Source organism: Tubulanus polymorphus, chromosome 3 (genome assembly GCF_964204645.1).
Source record: "Tubulanus polymorphus chromosome 3, tnTubPoly1.2, whole genome shotgun sequence".
Taxonomy (NCBI): Eukaryota; Metazoa; Nemertea; class Palaeonemertea; order Tubulaniformes; family Tubulanidae; genus Tubulanus; species Tubulanus polymorphus.
The window spans coordinates 13,623,230-13,644,915 of NC_134027.1; the positions used below are offsets into that span (position 1 = coordinate 13,623,230).

Here is a 21,686-nt window from a genome sequence, read left to right on the forward strand (position 1 = left end):
ATTTAGCTTTTTCTGGAGTAACCCGTAGGTTAGGTGAGGATATATGAGGGTATAGTAAAGTGTAACAAGGTGTTGATAGTCAAGTATGTTCTTGGTTTTGTTCATTATTCCAGTGATCCGAGAGATTTTTTCGTGTATTTTTTCGATGTGTGGTTTCCAATTGAGATTTTCGTGTATCGTTAGACCTAGGAAGTCTGTTTGCTTTACTCGTTCTATAACGGTATCGCCTAATTTGATGTGAAAATTGTGATGCAAGAACGGGTTTCTTTGGTAGTTATGAAATATAATGTATTTAGTTTTTGTATGATTAGGTGTTAATCTGTTGGCTCGAAGCCAGTCATTTAATTTTAAGAGATCAGTATTTACATTTTGTGCGAGAGTGTTGAGGTTCTTATGAGATGAGATGCAATTTGTGTCGTCTGCGAATAGAATGTAGTTTAAATGGTCAGTACAGCGGTAAATGTCATTGATATATACGAGGAATAAAAGTGGGCCAAGGATGGAGCCTTGGGGGACGCCTATATTTGTGAAGAGTGTTGAAGAGGTTGAAGATGAAACGTAGTGTTGCCTGTCAGAAAGATAAGAGGTAAACCAATTTAAGGCTGTTCCTCGAATACCTTAATGTTCAAGCTTTTTGAGTAGAATGTTGTGGTTCAGGGTGTCGAAAGCTTTGGAGAGGTCTAGAAAAATACCAATGGTCCAATTGTGGTTATCTAAGGAATTTGTAATTCTGTCGATGAGTTCAAGAATGGCATGTTCCGTAGAGTGGTTTGGTCGAAATCCATATTGATTTGGGAATATTTGTTTTTCAATGAATTATGAGTTTTTGGTGAACGAGTTTCTCGTATATTTTTGATATAGAGTTGAGTAGCGATATTGGTCGATAGTTTTTAACTAGATTCTTCTCATCCTTTTTGTGTAGGGGAATTATTTTGGCTGTTTTAAGATGATTTGGAATAGGCCTAACCCCTGTTTTGAGAGATTGAATGATAAGGTGTGTGAGAGGACAAGAGATATAGTTAATGATTATTTTTAATGTATGCGTTGAAATGTTATCTTGGGCTGCTGAGTACCTTTTTGTTTAAGATTCCTTACAACTTCTATGACATCTTGTTCACAAACTGGTGAGAGGAAGAAATTTGAATTAAGTTTGGGGACTTTATTTAAGTCCTGGTACACCACCGAACAACCTCGAATGGCCTTAAATAAATGACCCCTACTCTCCACAACCGGAACCTGAATTTTCTGCGATTGAAAATGCCGCCATTTTGTTTTTGATCTATCACCGAACGCTCCACTGCCGTAGCAAATCGAATCAAAGCGCTTCGATGAGCGATTTTGTCGCGTTGGGTACTCGCGTTGGCGATTTGCTTAAATAAATTGTCGAACCGATCCGTGTTGATTCGAGTTACTTAAATAAAAACGCCTCTGGTGTGAAAAAATCGCCTCCACAAGACTGATCATGTTGATGTCGGGACAGCGGTTCAGTATAAAATGAGAACTGAGATAACCGAAATAGAATTTGTAAAGGTGATCCTGAGCCAACCGATATACGGTAGACAATTCCAAATCTGTCTTCCACTTTTGAATTTTTTAAGTCGTATACCTTCGTGCGCATGCGTTAGGGTTAGATGAGCCAATCAGAACGCTTCTGAAAGGAAATCGACCCTTTTGCTTAGGAGGGTGGTTGTGAGTGATACGATATAGTCACAACCGAGTACATAGTCGATGGTGGCGCTGTAAATCAATATGGAGGCTGTAGATCTACTGGTGAATGAATGGTTGCGATCATCGTCCAGATAAATGTGGGAGAATAACGCGCTCGCTCTCTGCACAGGCCTATTTTCCCCGTTTAGCTAGCAAATGGTAGGCAATGTCGGATCAACCAAAATAAGGGCACGTGTCTGTCAGTGTCACTCGTCACGCGAACCCGAAACGAAACGGTCTGACTACTACAGTACACTATCAGCCCATTGCTGAATTTGAGCTGAAAAAGAGCTGAATTATGAGCGGAAAATGGACTGAAAATGAGCTGGAAATAAGCAGAAAATTGTCTAGCTGAAAATGAGCTGAAATAAGGAAGAATTTATAAGTGCCTGAAAATTCAGCTAGATTTCAGCTCTAATTACGCCTGGCAACAAAAGGCTGAAAATCAGCAGAATTTATTGAAACATTTTCTGGCTGAAATTGAGCTGAAAAAGAGCTTAATTTGGTACCCCACAGTGTTCTATTTCAGCTGATTTTCAGCTCAATTTCAGCCTGAAATTCCTATTACTTTAGAGTTGCATTATCATTAACGAAAAAAACTTCATTGTTCAAAGTTATGTTTGATTAATCCTACTTCAAAGTTCATGGAAGAAAGGAGTCCAAGATTAATTAGGTATAGTGATACTCCAATATACTTTGTTGATTGCTGCAGGGGAGATACAGGCTGGGAGGTTGGGGGATTGATTCAGCTCATATGACAAGGGCACCTCATAACTCGTGGAGGGAGCTATAAAATACAGTCCCAATTGACAAGTTATTCGGCCATTTGCTCGGCCAAGCATTGTATCAGAAAGTTGGTTATTCGGCCGAGTGGTTGATTAATTCGACAATCCACTCAGCCGAGCTAGTAAAAGTTAAGAAGAAGAGCTCTCATCATCAGTTCTACGAGGGCTTATGTTACGATTATGTTGATCCTGAAGTTATGCAGTCTGCTGTTACTAATACAAGATTACAAATGTGAGAAGATTGTTGAGAAGAAAGTTCTTCCTGTTAAGGTAAGAACCTTTTAAAGAAATTGCATTCTACATAGGCCTTTATATTCAACTGTCCTGGAATATCATATTCATCAAATGTTACATTAGGCCTAATAGGAACTAGCTGTGAATGTGATATTTATTGCTGCACTTTTGTAGTGTAGATATTTTTCAGAGAAAATTTATTCTAATTCATGTTGATCCAATATTGATTTTCAGGTCAAAGTTGGCTCTGCAACCAAAGTGGCAATAAAAGATGCAAAACTGAGTTTCTACAATGATTGTCAAACTCTTCTATTGAGACTTTCTATGAAGACGAGTTAGTCAAATTCGCATCGAAAAAGAGACGCCTTGAAACGGACATTATTTCATTGAATTCAACTTCAGGGACACTCGCAGACCAAGCTGAGGAGAAAAGAGCGCTTTCCCTTCTTACACAATCGAATAGATTATGAAGACGTGCAAAAGATAAAAGCCAGTGAACTGTCTGTTGTGGAAGAAGAAATGAAAACTCTAAACGCAATTTCACAGATTTGAGCATAGACATTCTAATCGTGAGGATTATCATTGTTACTTTTGTGAATATGAACACAGTGCAGAATAAATATGGGTTTTTGTTAATACATATGGTTATATGCTTTTGATTTTTGTTTTTAGTTTGAGTAGAAACACCGTGTTGATAATTTATTATAATTGGACCCTAAAATTTAGGTTATGATCTAAAAAACCCTAAAAAAGCCCTAAAATTCTGGAAAGACCAATCTGTACGTAGGAACCATGAGACTATCATATACCTGGTGGAGGGCTCCCAATTCCTTTGCAAGAGGTTTCGGAGTCCTGCGGTAATTTTGAAAATTAAGGTACACTTTTATACAGTTTTAGTGCATATTACAGCTTTAAGAAGTACTGTGGACTTTTGTCATAGATCAATGTCAGGTGGAATTTTTCACGTGTGATCAGAAAAGGGGGAAAAATGGAGACCCCCCGAATCCCTTCTGGATCTGTACCTGTGCTGTTGCTATTGTTTAAAAAATCAGAAAACTAAGGCAGGAAGAGCACGCAAAAATTACATCATAATAGGGATGCCGTGTTACCGTAGTGCGAAATCGAGCCAATAAATGGCTTATGATGACAAGCAACACGACGCCTACCGACACAACTGGGTTTATCGCCTACAAGAAGCCACTAGTTGCTGCTCTATCGGTTCAACATAAGACAGTAAGTTGGGCTGCGATCGCGGTTGCTCGGTAGGCGTCGTTGCTTGTCGACATAAGCCAGCTTTTAAGAAAGCGGCATTCCAGAATAGTTCAGCCTCAATTTGAAAACGCTAATTAGTCCAAATCGAGGCTGAAAGAATTGTTCTTAATTTTCCGCTCAAAAACAGCTAAGAGAACTCAGCAGAAAATGAGCGGAAAATAAGCGGAAAGGGGGACACGTTCCGCTCAAATTCAGCTCATTTTCAGTATGCTACAGATGTTAAATTCCGCTCAAATTCAGCTATTTTTCAGCATTGAATTTTCCGCACTCTCAAAGGACTGATAGTGCTAATGTCAATCTATTTCAACCTGACTTGAGAGCATTCCGGGTGGCCTAGCTCGCTCATTTTTAGTAGTACATACCTGATAAAAGGTCTTAGTAGGACCAGAAAGGACAGGCAGTCGAACTTAAACATCGTTTTTTAATCCATTTGAAACTGTATTGAAGGATATCCAGTCAACAGCTGCCATTTTGAAAATTACTGGAGGGCGCTGGCACCTGTGGACTTAGTCAGTAACCTGTCTGTGGTTTAGTTTCACAATCGGATATTTTCACAAACCACAGTCAGGAATGGGAACGTCATTTTTCGACGAAATCTTTGTGAGTCAATTTGACTCACGAGTAATTTGCCTGGCATTTTCTGGTCTTTTGAGATATCCGTCTAATTTTTGTTGTAGGCCTAATCAACGCACAACAGATTCGTAGTTTGTTTGATACCTATAACACCTCACCTGACTATCTTAATCCATGTGCAAATTGGCCGTAAAGTGAGAGTAAATTTCCGTCAATTCAACGGCGGCCATTTTTAAAACTTGTGGAGGGTGCTGGCACCTGTTGACTGAGGCTAGGATAACAGCGCAAACTAACGTAACGAAATGACGAAATTGAAAAAATTAAGAAATCAACACTAATGCACATTTTCCATAATTTATCATTTCGTTATTTATCATAGAAAGCATGAAGATTTGAAATATATGTTGGAAAACCATCAAAAATGAAAATTATCGTTTCGTCTTGGAAGTTTTATATAAATTATATGGAGGTCACCTTGTCCATCATGCCACATGTATGCAATACAGAGAAATTACCGGTAATTAATTTCTCAAAATAATGTTGATTAATCACTCGAAACATACATAAAATTGGATTATTTCAAAAGGTAGGCCTACCTGTGTTAGTTACTATCACTAAATGATAATCCAAACAATGATGAATGCTTTTAGGCCTACATGTCTACTAGAAACTGCCATGTATTGCTATTCAAATCATATTTTTTGCGCTTAGTTGAACGGATGTGGTCCCTTCAACAACGTAGACTTTCAAAATCAAGAGGCATTTTGTCTGAATTCGGATGCCAAATAGGTATAAAATCAAGTTGAATTGCTCTCGTAGCTTATTTCCTATTCATTTCTATAGACCTCATTTCTGAGTCGTCCCTTTAGTGACATGGTTTTATTAATAGACATAGTACCACGCGTCCAGCGGAAGCAATGCATACACTGAACAGGTGCGCGAACATCTAAATCATCAATTCTGACTAGATTGAAAAGATTTTTCCAATTATGAAATCACCTAACCTTATCGTAAACTATTATCTATTATTTAATGTAAATAGTAGAAAATCTTTAAAAAAATGTCCATTACCCTTTAAAGGCCCCTTGAATAATACCCCTCAAATTTCTTATCAATGGTCTTTCAGGAACCCTGATGGTGTTCTTGGATCATTATTTTTGTCAATCTTCATTTGAATCTATTTCTATTTTTCAGTCTGCCTATGTGATGGCGCTGAGAAATGCTATGATTATAAAAGTCAACCGCTTTGTGAATATGAGTAGGATTTTCGGAATTCTTCTATTATTCAATATCTGTTTCTCATATGGAGCAACTATTGATGTGCATATCAATGAAGATCAATGGAGGAAGTCTGGCGACGATTGCATATATAGTGTCTTCATTGGATCTGGATGGACATACCGAATTAGTGATGGCTCCCAGCAACCACAGAGATCTTATCTTATCAAGATGCAGTCAACTGGTGCAATTCTACTTCAGCGATTTCCTAGTTGTGGAGAGATCATTACTTATAACCCTCTGACTCTGAACGTCAATGCTTCATATATGTCATCCAGTTTTAGTTTATTCAATCTAGATATTTATTTACACAAGGATTGTGATGCTGATAACAAGCATCTACTACTGCCCAGCGACCATAGTGAGGGCACTATTATGGTATATACTAGCTATATACAGAGATGTTATGTAAAAAATCAGTTATTACTCAACGTTGGTGCATTGATTCCACAATATTTAAGGAAGTGTGTGGATGAGTATGTACTTGAATCAGCCCTTAAAGATTTTAACATCTACCCTTTAGTTGGTGATTTGGTAACGAATGCAGATATTTGTTTCACAGGAATGGAATTGAATATAACCCTCACTTTACTGGCATCATGTAGTAATGAAAACAGAGTAATTCGAGTATTTCTCATTTTGAAAGCAATTGGTCAAAGTGAAAATATTAAATCCGAAATTAGAGTTAGACGAGACACATCTGATAATCCAACTACACCAAAATTCCAACAAGCTGAATATATCAAGCATGTTGTTGAAGAACAGAACCCGCCAGTTGAAATAACAACAGTAAATGCATTTGATCCGGATTTGGGCGCTTCTGGACAACTTACTTATTCGATGCTAGCTCTCCGTGAGGGACGATCCCAAAATATGTTTTCGATTAATGAGATAACTGGTCAGATAAGAACTAGACAACGCTTAGACCGTGAAGATATATCAATTCATTATTTCCAAGTTGAAGTAAAGGATGATGGTAATCCTGTGAAGAAGGATCAGGCTATATTGACCATTTATGTTGAGGATATCAATGACTTTGTGCCTAAATTTGAACTTCCATCTTATACATTGAGTATATCTGAAAACACTCAACTTGGAGCAACTGTTTTAACGGTACGTGCATCAGATAAGGATTCAGGATCAAATGCTGAAATCCGTTATAGCATTCTAAATCCTAATGTTTTGCATGATGACTTTAGTATCAATCCTCATAGTGGAAGTATAACAACAAAATCCTTTTTGGATCGTGAAAAAATGGATAAATATATCCTGAAAGTTCAAGCTGCAGATCAGGGGCCACTTTCGAACCAACATTCTTCAACAGTTCCTGTAACTATAATGATACTTGATGAAAATGATAATCATCCACAATTTTCGCAAAAGTCATACACAATTGATATAATGGAAGATATTGATACTACTCACCAGCCTTTAATTGCTTCAGTTTCTGCATTCGACCCTGACAAAGGAATCAATGCACGTGTTAGATATACTATTGTTGGAGGCAATAGTGATGGTAATTTTCAGATAGATAAGGTCACTGGTCAGATATCACTTCTACATCCTCTTGATTACGAAAATCGGAATGGCCGTGTTTATCGCCTTCATATTCGTGCACAAGATGGTGGACAACCACCTCGAACAAATAGTACTACCATTATAGTCAATGTTGTAGATGTTAATGACAATAGCCCACGGTTTTTTCCAAGTCAATATACAGAGTCCGTTCTTGAAAGTGAGAACCCAGGATTTTCTATTCTGCGTATTCAAGCTTTTGACAGTGACTCTGGAATCAATTCTGAATTAGTCTATTCTATTCAGAATGCTCCCGATGATATGCCAATTGCTATTAATGGAAAAACAGGATGGATTACCATAAATGGGCACCTTGATCGAGAAATAACCTCAAAATATAGTTTCAATGTTGAAGCTAAGGATCACGGAACTCCATCGCGTTCGGCTACTGCTGATGTTGAAATTGATGTAATAGACGTTAATGATAATAGTCCACTTTTTAATCCACGCTATTATGAAGTGGCAACTTCAGAAGAAACTCCCATTGGATCTCCAATTACAGTAGTAACTGCAAGCGATGCTGATTCAATAGAAAATGCACGAATCGTTTATGCAATTACTGGTGGAAATATTCATAATACCTTTTCAATTATGAGCCAAATGGGTAAGGGCATGATATCATTGTCTCAAAAATTAAATTACAAGGATCAGAATCAATACATATTAACGGTAACTGCTACAGATCCAGGTGGGCAAACGGATACATGTACTGTTAAGGTTAATGTAACTGATGCTAATACATACCGACCTCGATTCCGTGGAACACCTTATGTTGCTCGGGTAAAGGAAAATGTGCCTGTTGGTGCCAGCATCTTCAAAGTTTTAGCTGAAGATGATGATGCTGGTGAAAATGCGCGAATCAGCTACACCATTAGCGATGATACTGACATATTCCAAATTGATATGAATACTGGTGTCATCAGTACAAAGAAGTTGTTGGATCGAGAAACTTCACCTGGTTATACCATAGCGGTTATGGCACAGGATCATGGAATACCTAGAAAATCTGATGCAACTGATGTTTTCATACAAGTTGAAGATGTTAATGATAATGCTCCTGTCTTCGAGAAACAGTCTTATAATGGTTTGATTAATGAAAAAGTTCCAATTGGAACAAGTGTTTTGAAAATTTCTGCATCGGATCAAGATTCAGGTCAAAATGGAAATATTCATTATACATTCGAAGGGGGTTCCAATGGTAATGGTGACTTCACTCTCGATGGCACATTTGGAGTCATTAGAACGGCAAATCTTCTCGACCGTGAGACTACATCATTATACCAGTTGATAGCTTTTGCAGTTGATGATGGATTGCAACCAAAATCCACATCAGTTTCAATACAAATACGCGTAGAAGATGCAAATGATAATGCCCCACAGTTTGAGTCGCATACAATACAATTCAAAGTCTTGGAGAATAGCCCGATAGGTACAGTAGTAGGTGTTGTACATGCAGTTGATCCAGATGAAGGTGAAAATGCAGTTATCAGATATTTCATAGTGGGACAAGATAGTCCTCCAGCATTTTCACTCGATAAGTCAGGCGACGATGCAGTAAAGATTATTACAAATGTACATCTCGACTATGAAGGTGGCCCTACTCAATATATCTTTACCTTGCAAGCTTACTCGGGCACACTGTTGAATAAAGTTCTAATTCATGTTGAAGTTCAGGATGTGAATGACAACAAGCCAGTTCTGCAAAATTTCAGGATAATTTTCAACAACTATTTGGATCATTTTCCTGTGAATATCATAGGACATGTACCTGCTTTTGACCCTGATGTTTCAGACAGGCTGATCTATAAGTTTATCTCCGGTAATGAAGCAAATGTGCTGCATCTCAATCTAACTACTGGAGCATTGAAATTAAACTACAGACTTAATTCAGATGTACCAAAGCATGGAAAGCTGATCATAATGGTTTCAGGTAAGTGCATCAAAAAAATTATTGTTTGGTCCATGGAATCACCATAAAGTCAGATCCATTCAATCCAGATCCAGACATCTTTTAAAATACAGTAAACCTCGGGTATAACCAGGAATATAGGCCTATGGTCATATCCAAAATATGGTAAACTTGCACACCATAGAAAATTTGTTAGTTCTTAATGTATGCTTTAAACTAGCTGTATTCTCGACGAGTCAAAATTAAAGCAATGCTGTGATACGGAACGAGCACTGAAGCCAACTTAAGGAACAGGGGGGGGGGGGTTCGGGGCACCCCCCTGGAAGAATATTATATTTCTAGGTGCTCGGCTGCGTTTTCCCAGCATTTGAGGGCCATCATCAACTAGTTTAAATTTGGTAATTTTTATTTAGCGGTGATCGTCAGTAGTTTGCTTTAGGCACTTATCTGCTATATATTGATAGGCTTACGTGCATTAAATAGTTCCGTGTTCTCATGTCTTTATCATCTGTCATGGAGCTATGAAGTGTGTTTATACAATTATTGATGCACCAGTAATAAAATTGAGCACGTGGACCTGAGAGTCTTAGAAAGCCAGATAAGTAAATAAACTCTCAATCATTTTCTTAAGCATGGCGGAATTTTTTTAGCATGGCGTATCTTTCATTTGCAAAGTGGTAAAGTGCAATAGCATGGTGGGCCGCTGTGCTAAAACCCCTCAGCGAGAACACTGAATAAGGAAATATCCATCTGATGAACATGAGAAATGTTCATGATGTGATAAGCAATATTCCGCGTTTTATGTGTCCAAACAAAAAACTGTATTGAAATTCTTGTGATTATTATTATAAGGCCATCCCAAATTAAAAGTGTTTGCTGTAACATTGACTCTGGTGAAGCAGAACGGTCTGGTGAAGCAGATTTGATTGAAAATGAATTGAGTACCGGTGTGTCAACAAGGCACAAACATTGGCTGTTGAACCAATATTGTTGATTTTTGGTGTCTTGGTTTGGCTTAGCGAGTCCTCGGGCCCACAAAAATTTCGTAGTGATCGAGTTATTTTTATGGGACTTATTCTTGAAAAACACGTAAACCCCTGCTTTTAAGCACTCAGTAATTGCACGTTTTCACATATGAGAATTTGCATGCTTGGAATTGAAATATGTAAAAGTTCAATCCTTCCTGGAAGTGTTGCCGTTTTTTGTGCGACTCACCTGGATGTGCTTTTTGACTTACAGGCCCTAACTTGATAAACCCCCTAAATTTTCTCCCATTTATCTGAGTTGACCTTGTTACCTGAGCTACATTGAATGTGATTGGCTGTTTGTTGGATAAACGGGAAATTCCAGGATCTTCTGATGTAATTGGGAAAGCCCATTGGGAAAACCCAATGTGGAACCCAAAACAAAATGGCGAGCATTTCATTCGACTAGGTATCGTATGTTCGCTTATAATTTGTTTGGTGTTACAAATATAACCGAGTAGGCTATTCAATTCAGTATCCAAACTAGCAAGTATGGCGATACCAATGGAGTTTTGGCTTAGATTTGTCGTGTCAATGCCTTAAAGACCTGCTAACCTGTACAGTTTAACCGTGGCCGTCGGCTTTTTGTGAACTTTTTGTTTTACTGCTCTACTCTATTCAATTTTAGTACATTCTTAGTAGAATTTTGAGCGGTGATAAATTAATAATGGATTAAATAGTCCATAGACAATAGCGGGCAGTGGAATGCTCTCAGCTTTTCATCTAATCAACAGTCAGTTTTTTCAACTGATTTAGATGTGGGAGCTAGTCTACACACATATACCCTTATATATATATATGTATATATATATATGCATATATATATGTATATATATGTATATATATATATATATATATATATATATATATATATATATATATATATATATATATATATATATATATATATAAGGATGATAAAATCTGGAAGTTGCGAGTATGATAATATCTTGTATGTATTAATCATGTAATAAGGGGCTAAGAATTAATGAAGTGATTAGATTTTGAATAAAAGATGAAGTTTGAAGAGTTTGTTCAGCATATCGTCAGTTGATGGTTATAATTCGGTAATCTTTTCTACATTCGATTGCAATCCAAATTAGTTTATAGTTAGAATAATATTTTTGACAAAATACACTCAATGATTTGATGGTGAGCCACAGGGCCATTTGACCTTTATCTTGGAAACTGCAAACGATTCAACTGCCTGGATTGGTCCTGGACGGCCGTGAAAAGCAGTGAATCTTATAGAAGGGCAGAGAATTTGGGAAAGGGGGATGTGAATCTTAGAAATTGTTGAATTTATGAAAATAAATTGTCTAACAAATTGAAATAAATAAATCGTCACACCATAAAGATGGAGAGTGTCTATTTGAAAACCCACTTCCATATATATATTCATGAGTAATCATCATGCAGTTGTGTGTGATAACAATATGTATAGTGCTTCACGGAGATCATGTCAATAGACAGATTTTCATAAAAACTTCTTGATTCAATCAATGGGGCATCTTAGGCTTTTTTGATTATTTGGAGCATGGATTCTCTGAAATTCCGCTTGCCAGGGTTTCATAAACCCTGGACACAAACCCTTCATTGATCTATTACCCCGTCCAAGATTTCAGCGGCCACTTAGTCTATGAATTAAGCCAATCAGATGCATTGTTTTTCAACGGCAGATTCGCAGATCCCCTGTGCAACGTTGTCTATTTCCTGATTGTCAAATCGAAGAAAGCGCCACATAGTGGCACGTTGCCAATTCAACGCAAATTTCTCGAGAATTTTTAATGGTACGCTATGAGTTTGTGTATGAAATTGACTTCATTGGACTGTTCCCCACGCATACTGCTTGTCAATACTAAATTTAAAACTTTAGTGGTGCAATAGCAGTTACTAGGCGAAACATCACCTCTCGCAAATTTGCGAGATCAGTCTTTTCAGGGTCATCCCATTCTCTTTCAAAATTGCAAGAGCAGGTTCCTAAGAGGTAACACATGTTTCTTAAAGAACCGTATTATACATTGTGAGCCATTGACTCCTGAGCCATTGTGAGCTCATGTGTTACACAGTAGAAAGGTAACTACCCTCAAGGCTGTCACTTGGGTGCAATTCCAGTGACACAAAGCAACAGGTACAACAGAATTTCTAGCCTTATTTTCCTGTGAATTGCTTATTTTGGTTTGAAATAAGTGCTTATAAGTGCTGATTTTGACCATTGTCTTACAACTATTAACCCTGTAATAGATGGGAAATATCGGGACTAGATGAATAACGAGATAAAAGTGACTCTGTGCTAAATTCGACAACTCTTTACCCGAGGTTTACTGTATATGTTCCTAGAGCAACTCTGAAATTTCTAAATGATTAAATTAATTATGTTGTTGTTACGTATGTCAAGTCTCCAATACTGATGATAAGATAGACTAAGGTGTCATAAGCATTCGGTTCATTCATCATTTTAGGTCATCAATAAAATGTATGCTACTAATTTCAAATGATATTATAGTAGGATTGCCACAATCTGGTGTGAAGAAAATATAATTAGTTTAGAACCATTATTAAAACCTTAATTAGCTTTAAATATAGAAAGGTGAAAAAGTTCAAAAGCAAAATTTATCTCAAGGGATGATGTTGAGAACCCTTTTAGGGGGGAACTTATCATCTATTCTTCACGTCAAGAGTGTGGATGGTCTTTAGAGAGAGTCGAAAATACTGTGGGTTTGAAACTTATTGATTATATTGTACATTTTTAGATGGAAAAAATGAAGTATCTGCAGTATGTGAAATATCTACGAGAATGGTGACTCCCAAAATGCTATACAACAGTATATCTATTCAGATAAAAAGAATGACTGTTTCATTATTTTTGTCAAATCTTTATGACAAACTGCTGGATGGCTTGTCGTATATTCTTCATGTGCCAGTTTCATACATAACGATACTGGATGTGCATCAAGATATTAATGACAATAGTTATCAGATATTAAATGTCAGCTTTTGTGTTAAATTGGGTGACGAATATGGTGATGACCTATATTGGTCACCTCAGGATCTCCGAGAACAAGTTTATCTACGAAGACTTATGTTATCAGAAATATCAACCTTGCAGGTATTTTCTAGTCATGGTCTTCAATCTTTAATGTTTTTTCTTTTAATATTCAGGTGTTGTATTCGGATATTTGATCATTTCCTTCTGTGTATAATGCTTGTTTATGAATCTTTTATTAGGTCATGCCATTCCACGATAATTTATGGTGCGTCATGGAACCTTGTTACTACTTCAAAGAATGCATCAATATCCACAAATTTGGAAATGCTTCTTCATTCTTGTCATCGAATGTGATGTTATTCAGACCTATTCACCCGGTTAAGTCTTATGACTGCCAATGTCCGAAAGGTTTTACAGGTAATACACGATTTCAAAGCTTTAAATGATTCAGGTGGGTGGCATTGGCATCAGTTATCAACTAGGGTTTTCCTGTCATTATTCTGTGGTTTGGAAAATCTACCATGTTTACATTATGACTTACAAACGCTTGTGGTCAAGTGATCGTCACTTATAGATGCTTGACCTTGTTTCTTGATAAGGGATCATTCAATTATTATGTAGGCATAAAATTTGAATTTTTCAACCCCCCTCTGTTTGCAAAATTGGCAATTTTTCATATTCATTAAGCATTACGGTACACAATTGCACTGACCTCTCCCCTCCCTTAATGCGTACGTTATAAATGAATGACCCCTAATGACATCACAGGGAAAGCCCTTCAGCATCCATGGACTTTCCCAGTGATGTCATTATCAAGAATATATACGTATACAGCATGGTATTGTTAGCTCATTAGGAACTAAAATTGACTTTTCAGTGCTTATGTTGGTGAATAAGATGTGCATATGAATATTCGGATGAATTTTACGCAATGTGACAGTCTACCCCGGATGTAACGTTGTTGGATTTACCGTAGATTCACTTTTATCGTATTATTTCCCAGGTCCCCATTTTTAGGCCAGCCGTAGGCTGAGCCTATTACTATACAAATGGAGTGAATTTAAACGACATAGTTTCCAGAGTAAAGGCTCTTTGAATGTGCAACTGAGCATATATTCATAAAAATCATTCATTAGGGCATCATCCATTATCCAACCCCTATGAAGCTGAATTTTGAAAGAGGGTCGCGTTGAAATTTATATGATCTTTTTCGCGAAAATCTGATCGCAAAAATATCTGTTTTAAAAAGCCAATCAGAAAGCAAAGACTCCTCTATGATTGGCTTAGCCGCAGAGATCAGCAGGTGTTCACGTGAACCCGTGGTATCGTCTACCGTTTTACTTCCGGGTCTAATTTTAAGATCTAAAGTTGTATTTCAATATCGTTAGTTGATGTTTAGTTGATTTGGTTTTTGGGAGGAATATCTTTATTTGCACTACAGAAAATATCATTGACAATTTGTGCAAAGTCCAGGAAAAATAGCTTTTTCTCAAATCGGATGGATGACCTTGATATGCTAATTAGCTATATGCTCAAACTGCAAATTCAATCAAATTTATTCTGCAATAAGAAAATATCCAAACCAATTCAATTTTACTTAATTGAACAAGGTAAAACAGCAAATGCATTTCAATTTTGTTATATTGAGCAAATTTCAGATAATTCAATTTTATTCCGCATTCAAATCAATAAGACCGAGGGAAAAGATTAATCTGAGGTATTTGTTCCTGCCAGCTCCAGTCGCTGTCTGTGCTACTCATGAAGACACGGTTGAATTGTGTAAATTATTAGCCTGAAATTGACTAGTCAATGAGCTGGGAGAGTATTTGGACAAATTTAACCTACAGAATGCATCATTTGCCAAGCTGACAGGCTGGCCATAGTGCAGCTTAGGGCTCTTGTTTCCTTCTATTAGGCCTTAAAAATTTCGAATATACCGTTTTTTCTATAACCTAGATCACTTATATCGCATAATTTATTTGGTCCCAATTAGTCAAATTATCTAACTACTATTTTTACTATACTTTAGTCTATTTAAGTGTTTTATTTTTTCATGAAATATTAGCACAAAAGAAAGGCTATTGCTCCTTGATAACAGAGTAAAAATAAAAGAAATTACAAGGGCAGAAAAAATTATTCATTAACCCTTTAACCGGCAAGTATTTTTCGGCCTATGAGAGCTCTTTTCACAAGCTTTCAAATGATACCATGTTTGCAAACTTTGGGGGGTTACCTTCAGGGTCTGACCCCAAGGTCACAGATCCCAAGGTCATCCAGATTTTTGGGCCACCCATAATAAAAAACTGTCATGAGATTCATCCCAATACGAATTATCATCAGAATCTTTCATTAATATGTCCAAATTATCAGCCAAACTCATTAGAGAACGTCTTTAGTGCATTGGCCATTACTACTAACGATATTCTCAATTTTGGAAATCTGACCCACATGACACGTGGTTTCCATACCCCCTTCTACATGCCAAATGTATGATATATCACTTTCCTGCCTTGTTAGACTTTGTAGGCCGTCTGGTGTCGCCATCTGCTGATAGGAAAATGAATTAGAATGCTTCACTGAAATCAATAGCTGGTCTATTCAAATCGGTCATTAGCAACCGATTGCCAGTTAAAGGGTTAATATGGGATCCTTTAGATATGATATAGCCATGGACTTAAGATCTATAATTAGCAGATGGCGTTCGCAAACATCGGCATGAAACCTGAATGGAATTTTAAGCCGCTTATTTCTTCTCTGATTATTCAACACATTGAAGTCTTTTTGTACACACAGGCATGCATGATACAGCCTACTGTATCCCTCAATAAATGACATCCGGATATAATGAAGTTTCTATGGTATATACGTATACCGTATTTCGGTTATAACGTATAAATTATCTGGTCCTGACTGCTACGTTACATCTGAGGTAGACTGTAGTCCTATTTACATATAGAAAACACCGAACCGGTGAACTAGTATTGTTTAGGATATAAGTAATTGTCATTCACTTCCACGGCATGGCTCATCCGTAGCGATCCCGCTTTGTATGGGTATCATGTGGGGAGAATGAGTGTTGTGAATGCATTTCGTCATGACGCTCTGATTCCTGGCTGCGGCTGCGGCTGCGGCAGTCTTGATCCGCAACACGCCGATGTAGCTGCTACGGTTCATTCTTCTAACCGTGAAGGAATCTACTCATATATTACAAATTGCGTCCCTCTATCGTTTACTGGTTATTTGAACTCATCTCTGGTCATCTCATCTCTGCACTTCATAAGGCTGTGGTAAAACCTCTTGGCCCATGGGCAATTATTATTGTGAATGAAATAAACTTGATAATCGATTTTCATTTAAGTTGTTAACGGTCCAATTATTATTAAAAAGTCTTTGAAAGTGACAGACATTGGTCCTATAAGCGGCCGTATTTCCTTCTAAAGTTTAAAGCAAAACAAATCCATCTGTTTTGCCTACCACTATCCGAGGCGTCAAGCCTCACTGTAGTGCCCAGGGCAGTTGTTAAAGCAAAGAGATCTGCATAATTTAAAGAGAAGTAGAATGAACAATGTAACATGTTTTCATCGATATTATAAAAAACTGTACCTCGAGAGCACAGAACCTTTGGTCCTCTAGTTTGTTCTGCCATGGGCTTGTGAGTCAAAAATCCATACCCATGTATATCATCAAAGTTGAACATGTATAGATACTATATAGTGCACCAAGATTTCATCTTTATACGTTATTGCAAATCCAAGAACAAATCAATTTTGTGCTCAAAAACTAAAATTAACTCAGTTGCTCCTACTGGACCCATGGTCCTTTATTACATTTTCTCATGTTTGCTCATCAATTTCTGGCATTCTAAGGCATCAAACAGAAATTAGCCCTTTTACAATTAACAGCAAAGATGGTTTGAAGAACAAATGATTTATTTTACCGTAAAAACATTCCAACTGTTGTGTCCATATTCTGTACAATAATACAATTGTCTTTGGTATATGGTTTAACGCGTAGCTATCGTAGACATATCTACAGTCCAAAAACTGGCTCGTTTCGAATCAAGCTGGCCGACTGGTGGCCATTGTTGTTAGCCGAAATCAGTACTTATTACACATATTGAATTTTAGAAGACACTTATGAATTATTTTAATCATTCATATATGCTTGTATCCGTTGGGTCCATTGGCATAAGAAAATTATGTTGATCAGACACTAGTTGGCTGGTCCTGTGACTCCTATTGTACAAAAAAAAACTCATTTTTGGCATGAATTCCAAGAACTGTAGCTTCCTAATGGTGTTCCATTTTTCATTGAAATTAGTGCTAGGTATACTTTTGGAAGAGATCTTTAACATATCCGAAGGGTTTTTTGACCTGTCAATTGTCATTCAGTTGGTTGCCATTTTAATGTCATCAATCATCTTACAAAGATGGAAAAGTTTTTTTTTCTTGAAAATGCCAGCAGTTATTAGCGAACCTATGCTTCTAACGCCAATGGTCTAGTTGGCCTTGTGCCAAAATTACAAAAGTGGTGTTAACAAGCCACACTTTTAAATATTGATTGTTCTGGTTGTATTTCTTTTAGCAGATGATTCGAATAGTCAAACACTGGCTATTGTGACAGGGGCTTGTATTTGAAGTTTGGGGGGTGGTGAACTGTAGCTTAGATCATCCAGTATCCCTGGTACTATATATAAAAAGAAAAGAGTGGCAACTTGTATTCAGACACATTAAAATCAGCTGTAACTCCTAAAATATCCATAGGATTTTCAATGAAATCCGTTTTAAATTGTTCCTAACATCCTATATTTTCTAAATATGTCTACTTGAAGGCCATTTGAAAACCTTTCACTGCTCAAAATCGTGTTCGAAATCGAATTCCCAGTTTTGAAGTATTTGGGAATTTGAGAAATTTTCCTCAAATCAGCGAAATATTTGGGAAATTCATTAACATATCATGTACTGCATTTGCGAGGGGCCATTTTCTTCAGCGATTTCCCATTTTTTTTCGCCTTCATCAACCAGACACCACTAAAATGTTGATTGTAGTTATGATGGTATCTTTTCGTTTTTATGAAGGCCTCCATTTTCCATTTGGTAAAAATTGAAAAATCACCCATGAAATACTTGGGAAAAACCTGGGAATTTTTACTTCATGTAACCGTGGGAACCATGTGACAATACATGCCCCATACTGACTATGCCCATATCTCCATAGACTTTTATACTCAAATCGTCCATATTGTTATTAAACATTCTTAAAATTTGATTCAGTATTGTAGTATTTTATTCATGATCAGGTATGAAAAGGAAACGATTGTGTGACACGGAAGTAAATGCATGTTATTCCAATCCATGTGCTGCCAATGGAAAATGTTTACAACGAGAAGGAGGATTTACTTGTATTTGTCAGCCAGGATATACAGGTACAATTGAACTATTGTTGCTGGAATTGTGTGTTGATTAGTCCAACTGAGGGGTCGTTTCAAAATATCACCGATTGACCCTTTTTAGGTAAAATTCTAGATCCTCAAGCAGCTCTTACAGTTGTCATATTTGGCATATGCATTTGGTAGACAGGATATGCAGGCTGGGATATGCATAGAATATACTAAGCCGTAACATTTTTATTGGTCAATGAGAAGTAGCATTCTTGGGGCCCACATCGAGTGACCTATTATGATCACCCACGGCACGATTGAATAGGTTGATGTTCATCATTTCTAGCGGGAATACTGTTATTCAAGGCGTATGATATAATGATTTATTGTGTGGGATGTATTCAATGATTCATATAGTTTTGATATCCCGTGCATAAGGTAACGTTGCATCAAGATATCTGACGAAAATATGGTTTTAAAATGCGGAAATTTACATCTTCACTAATAATTCATCTAGTAAGCTACTTAAAGCAATCCTATCGTGCCACGCGATTATCCGTTTTCACTATCAAACATATTTCGAACGAGTTCCAATATTTCTACTGTCGGACCAAATTAGATAAGCTTCTGCCGTCCCTGGTTATTATGCCAATTGAAGGTTTAAAATTGTGTCATATCTTGATTATATATAAGTGATAACATTTTTGATAAATATAATAATAATACTAATGCAATGATGAATTCAGTTGGCAGCGCATAGGAAAAACCAATGGACTTATACTGAAGATTTGTGTAGAGTACACGTTGTATTCACCCTGTATGATGTCACATGCATAGCAAATAGTCGGTGCGCGTTCAGAAAATATACACACCTGTTATATACAGTCTACCCCCGATATACTGCACTCCCATATACTGTCAGCCCAGCCTACCGCCAGGTTTTCTCAATGTACACCGCTATACAAATACGTAGTAAAACACCCCAGATATACTACCATAGTCTACCACCAAAATTATTCAGCACTGATGTGGGCAGTATATTGGGGATTGACTGTATTTTTCAAAAACCCACTTTTAAGATGATAAGAATTTTGATAAATAGGCTACTGAAGTTTACTTTAACACAGGGTGTGTACAGGAAAAATCTGAATTTTTAGGCCAAAATCATCTGTCAACTTTTACACTCAAGTTGACTACATGAGTTTATATGGTATCTTCAATTTGTTCCCAGAGGATATGTCACTGGGCCATTGCTCCTCAATATAGGTTTGAGGGTGATGGAAAAGAAAGAAGGATGGATTCTTCATTCTGTGATATTATATTTCGGAATTTTCCAAATGCTTAAATCAGTTTTCTTTGTTAAATGATTTTCAGGGATGTTCTGTGAAATCGATATGTCAACAAAAAAGTATGAACGAAATGCATGCCCCATCAATATCTGTCGAAAACCATCTAAGTGTATTCCATTAGTAAAGGGTGGTTTCCATTGCGATAACTGCCCTAAGAAAGCATTCAGAGATGAATTCTGTCAGCTGACCACGCGAGGCTTCATGGAGTCATCATTTCTTATGTATACATCATTAAAGCGTAGACATCGCTTTCATATTCATCTAGTGTAAGAACGCAAGCATAACTTTTTTATCATCCCTCTAACTATATCGATTAAGTCTGAAGTTCAACTAACTTCTGTTCTTTTATTTTAGATTTTCCACTCTCAAGAAGGATGGCTTGCTTTTTTATAATGGGCGTTTGTACCCAGAATATTTTGATTTTATTGCTTTGTCGGTACGAAATGGTCAAGTTGAATTTCTCTTTTCTTTGGGTGATCAAAATGTGACAAGGGCAGTAACTTCCACATCAGGCAGTGTCAACAATGGGGAATGGCAGGAAGTTAACTTGGAGTACTTGAATCGTGTAAGTATGATATACATATTCCTGGAGCTGCCACTGTCCCAATCTAACCAATTGTTCTGCTGTCCCGCTATTATTGAAATTTTCCTTGGCGTTTGCTACTGCTGTCATGGGGTGAATAAAATTGCCCCAATGCGTTAATGTGCTTCTTGTGTTTATTGTATTATGATGTATTTTCATACTGTAATGGTACCTAAACATATTTTGTAACAATCAATTGCAAAATTGTAGCTAGTCATATGTTCAATGAGTGTGGTGAGTTTTAAGATCATTGCTTTTATATTTTTACCAGACGCAATGAATATTGAAATTTTCTGTTGAGCATTTCAAATTACTTCCCAAGGGGGACCTCTAGTCTGAATACCAGTCGTTGTTACCGGTTCCCTACAACGTCTGACGCTGAAGTATCATATAGAGGTTAACTCCTGTTAATTGCAATGCAACAACTGATTTTAGTGTCAAATCAAACCTTTGTACTAAAATAAATAAATAAGTTACCTTGTTGACTTTGAAAACGTGTTCTATAATAATATTTTTGATGATTTAAATCACGAATCGGAGAATTTATTGATTTGATTTGAATTGAATTGATTGCCATAATCGGGATTTCCAATACGGACTGGATTAATAAAATGTGAAATTTCAATATGTCTCTCTAAAATAACTCTAAATATTATTTTTTGTTGATAAAATGCATAAATTTTGGTCAATTTTAAGAATTTGAAACAAGAATGATATCTGCATTGGCATCAATGTCAGTCAAAGTTTAAGTCCGAATCCGTAATTTACACTGCACCACGCACTGCGAAAAGCCGCCATATTTGTTATGGTGCTTCACTTCAACTATTTTTTGAGGCGACTAGTCAAAAATTTTGAGCTACTACGATCGTCAAAAGCTACTTAGGATTACAAATTTATGCACAAACAATAGTTAACTTCCATCTGATTACAGAACAGTCAGTTTGAGGTAAGTTGATGGTGTTTTAAGGGGTGCAATAGACGCTCAAAGCCTCGTCCCTCAAAATGAGGGACGAAAATTAACCTTATA

At 36.9% G+C, this 21,686-nt stretch overlaps 1 protein-coding gene across 1 annotated transcript in view; it reads left to right on the forward strand.

Moving 5' to 3' along the window:
- The first annotated feature begins 6,697 nt into the window (after positions 1–6,697).
- Positions 6,698–21,686, forward strand: part of LOC141902107 (cadherin EGF LAG seven-pass G-type receptor 2-like) — a 161,393-nt gene continuing 146,404 nt past the window's right edge. The window contains exons 1-6 of the mRNA XM_074789748.1: positions 6,698–9,354; positions 13,112–13,467; positions 13,587–13,764; positions 18,647–18,772; positions 20,102–20,342; positions 20,431–20,641. Coding sequence (XP_074645849.1) covers positions 6,723–9,354; positions 13,112–13,467; positions 13,587–13,764; positions 18,647–18,772; positions 20,102–20,342; positions 20,431–20,641 — 3,744 coding nt within the window. The 5' untranslated portion in view covers positions 6,698–6,722. The remainder of the gene's footprint in view (positions 9,355–13,111; positions 13,468–13,586; positions 13,765–18,646; positions 18,773–20,101; positions 20,343–20,430; positions 20,642–21,686) is intronic.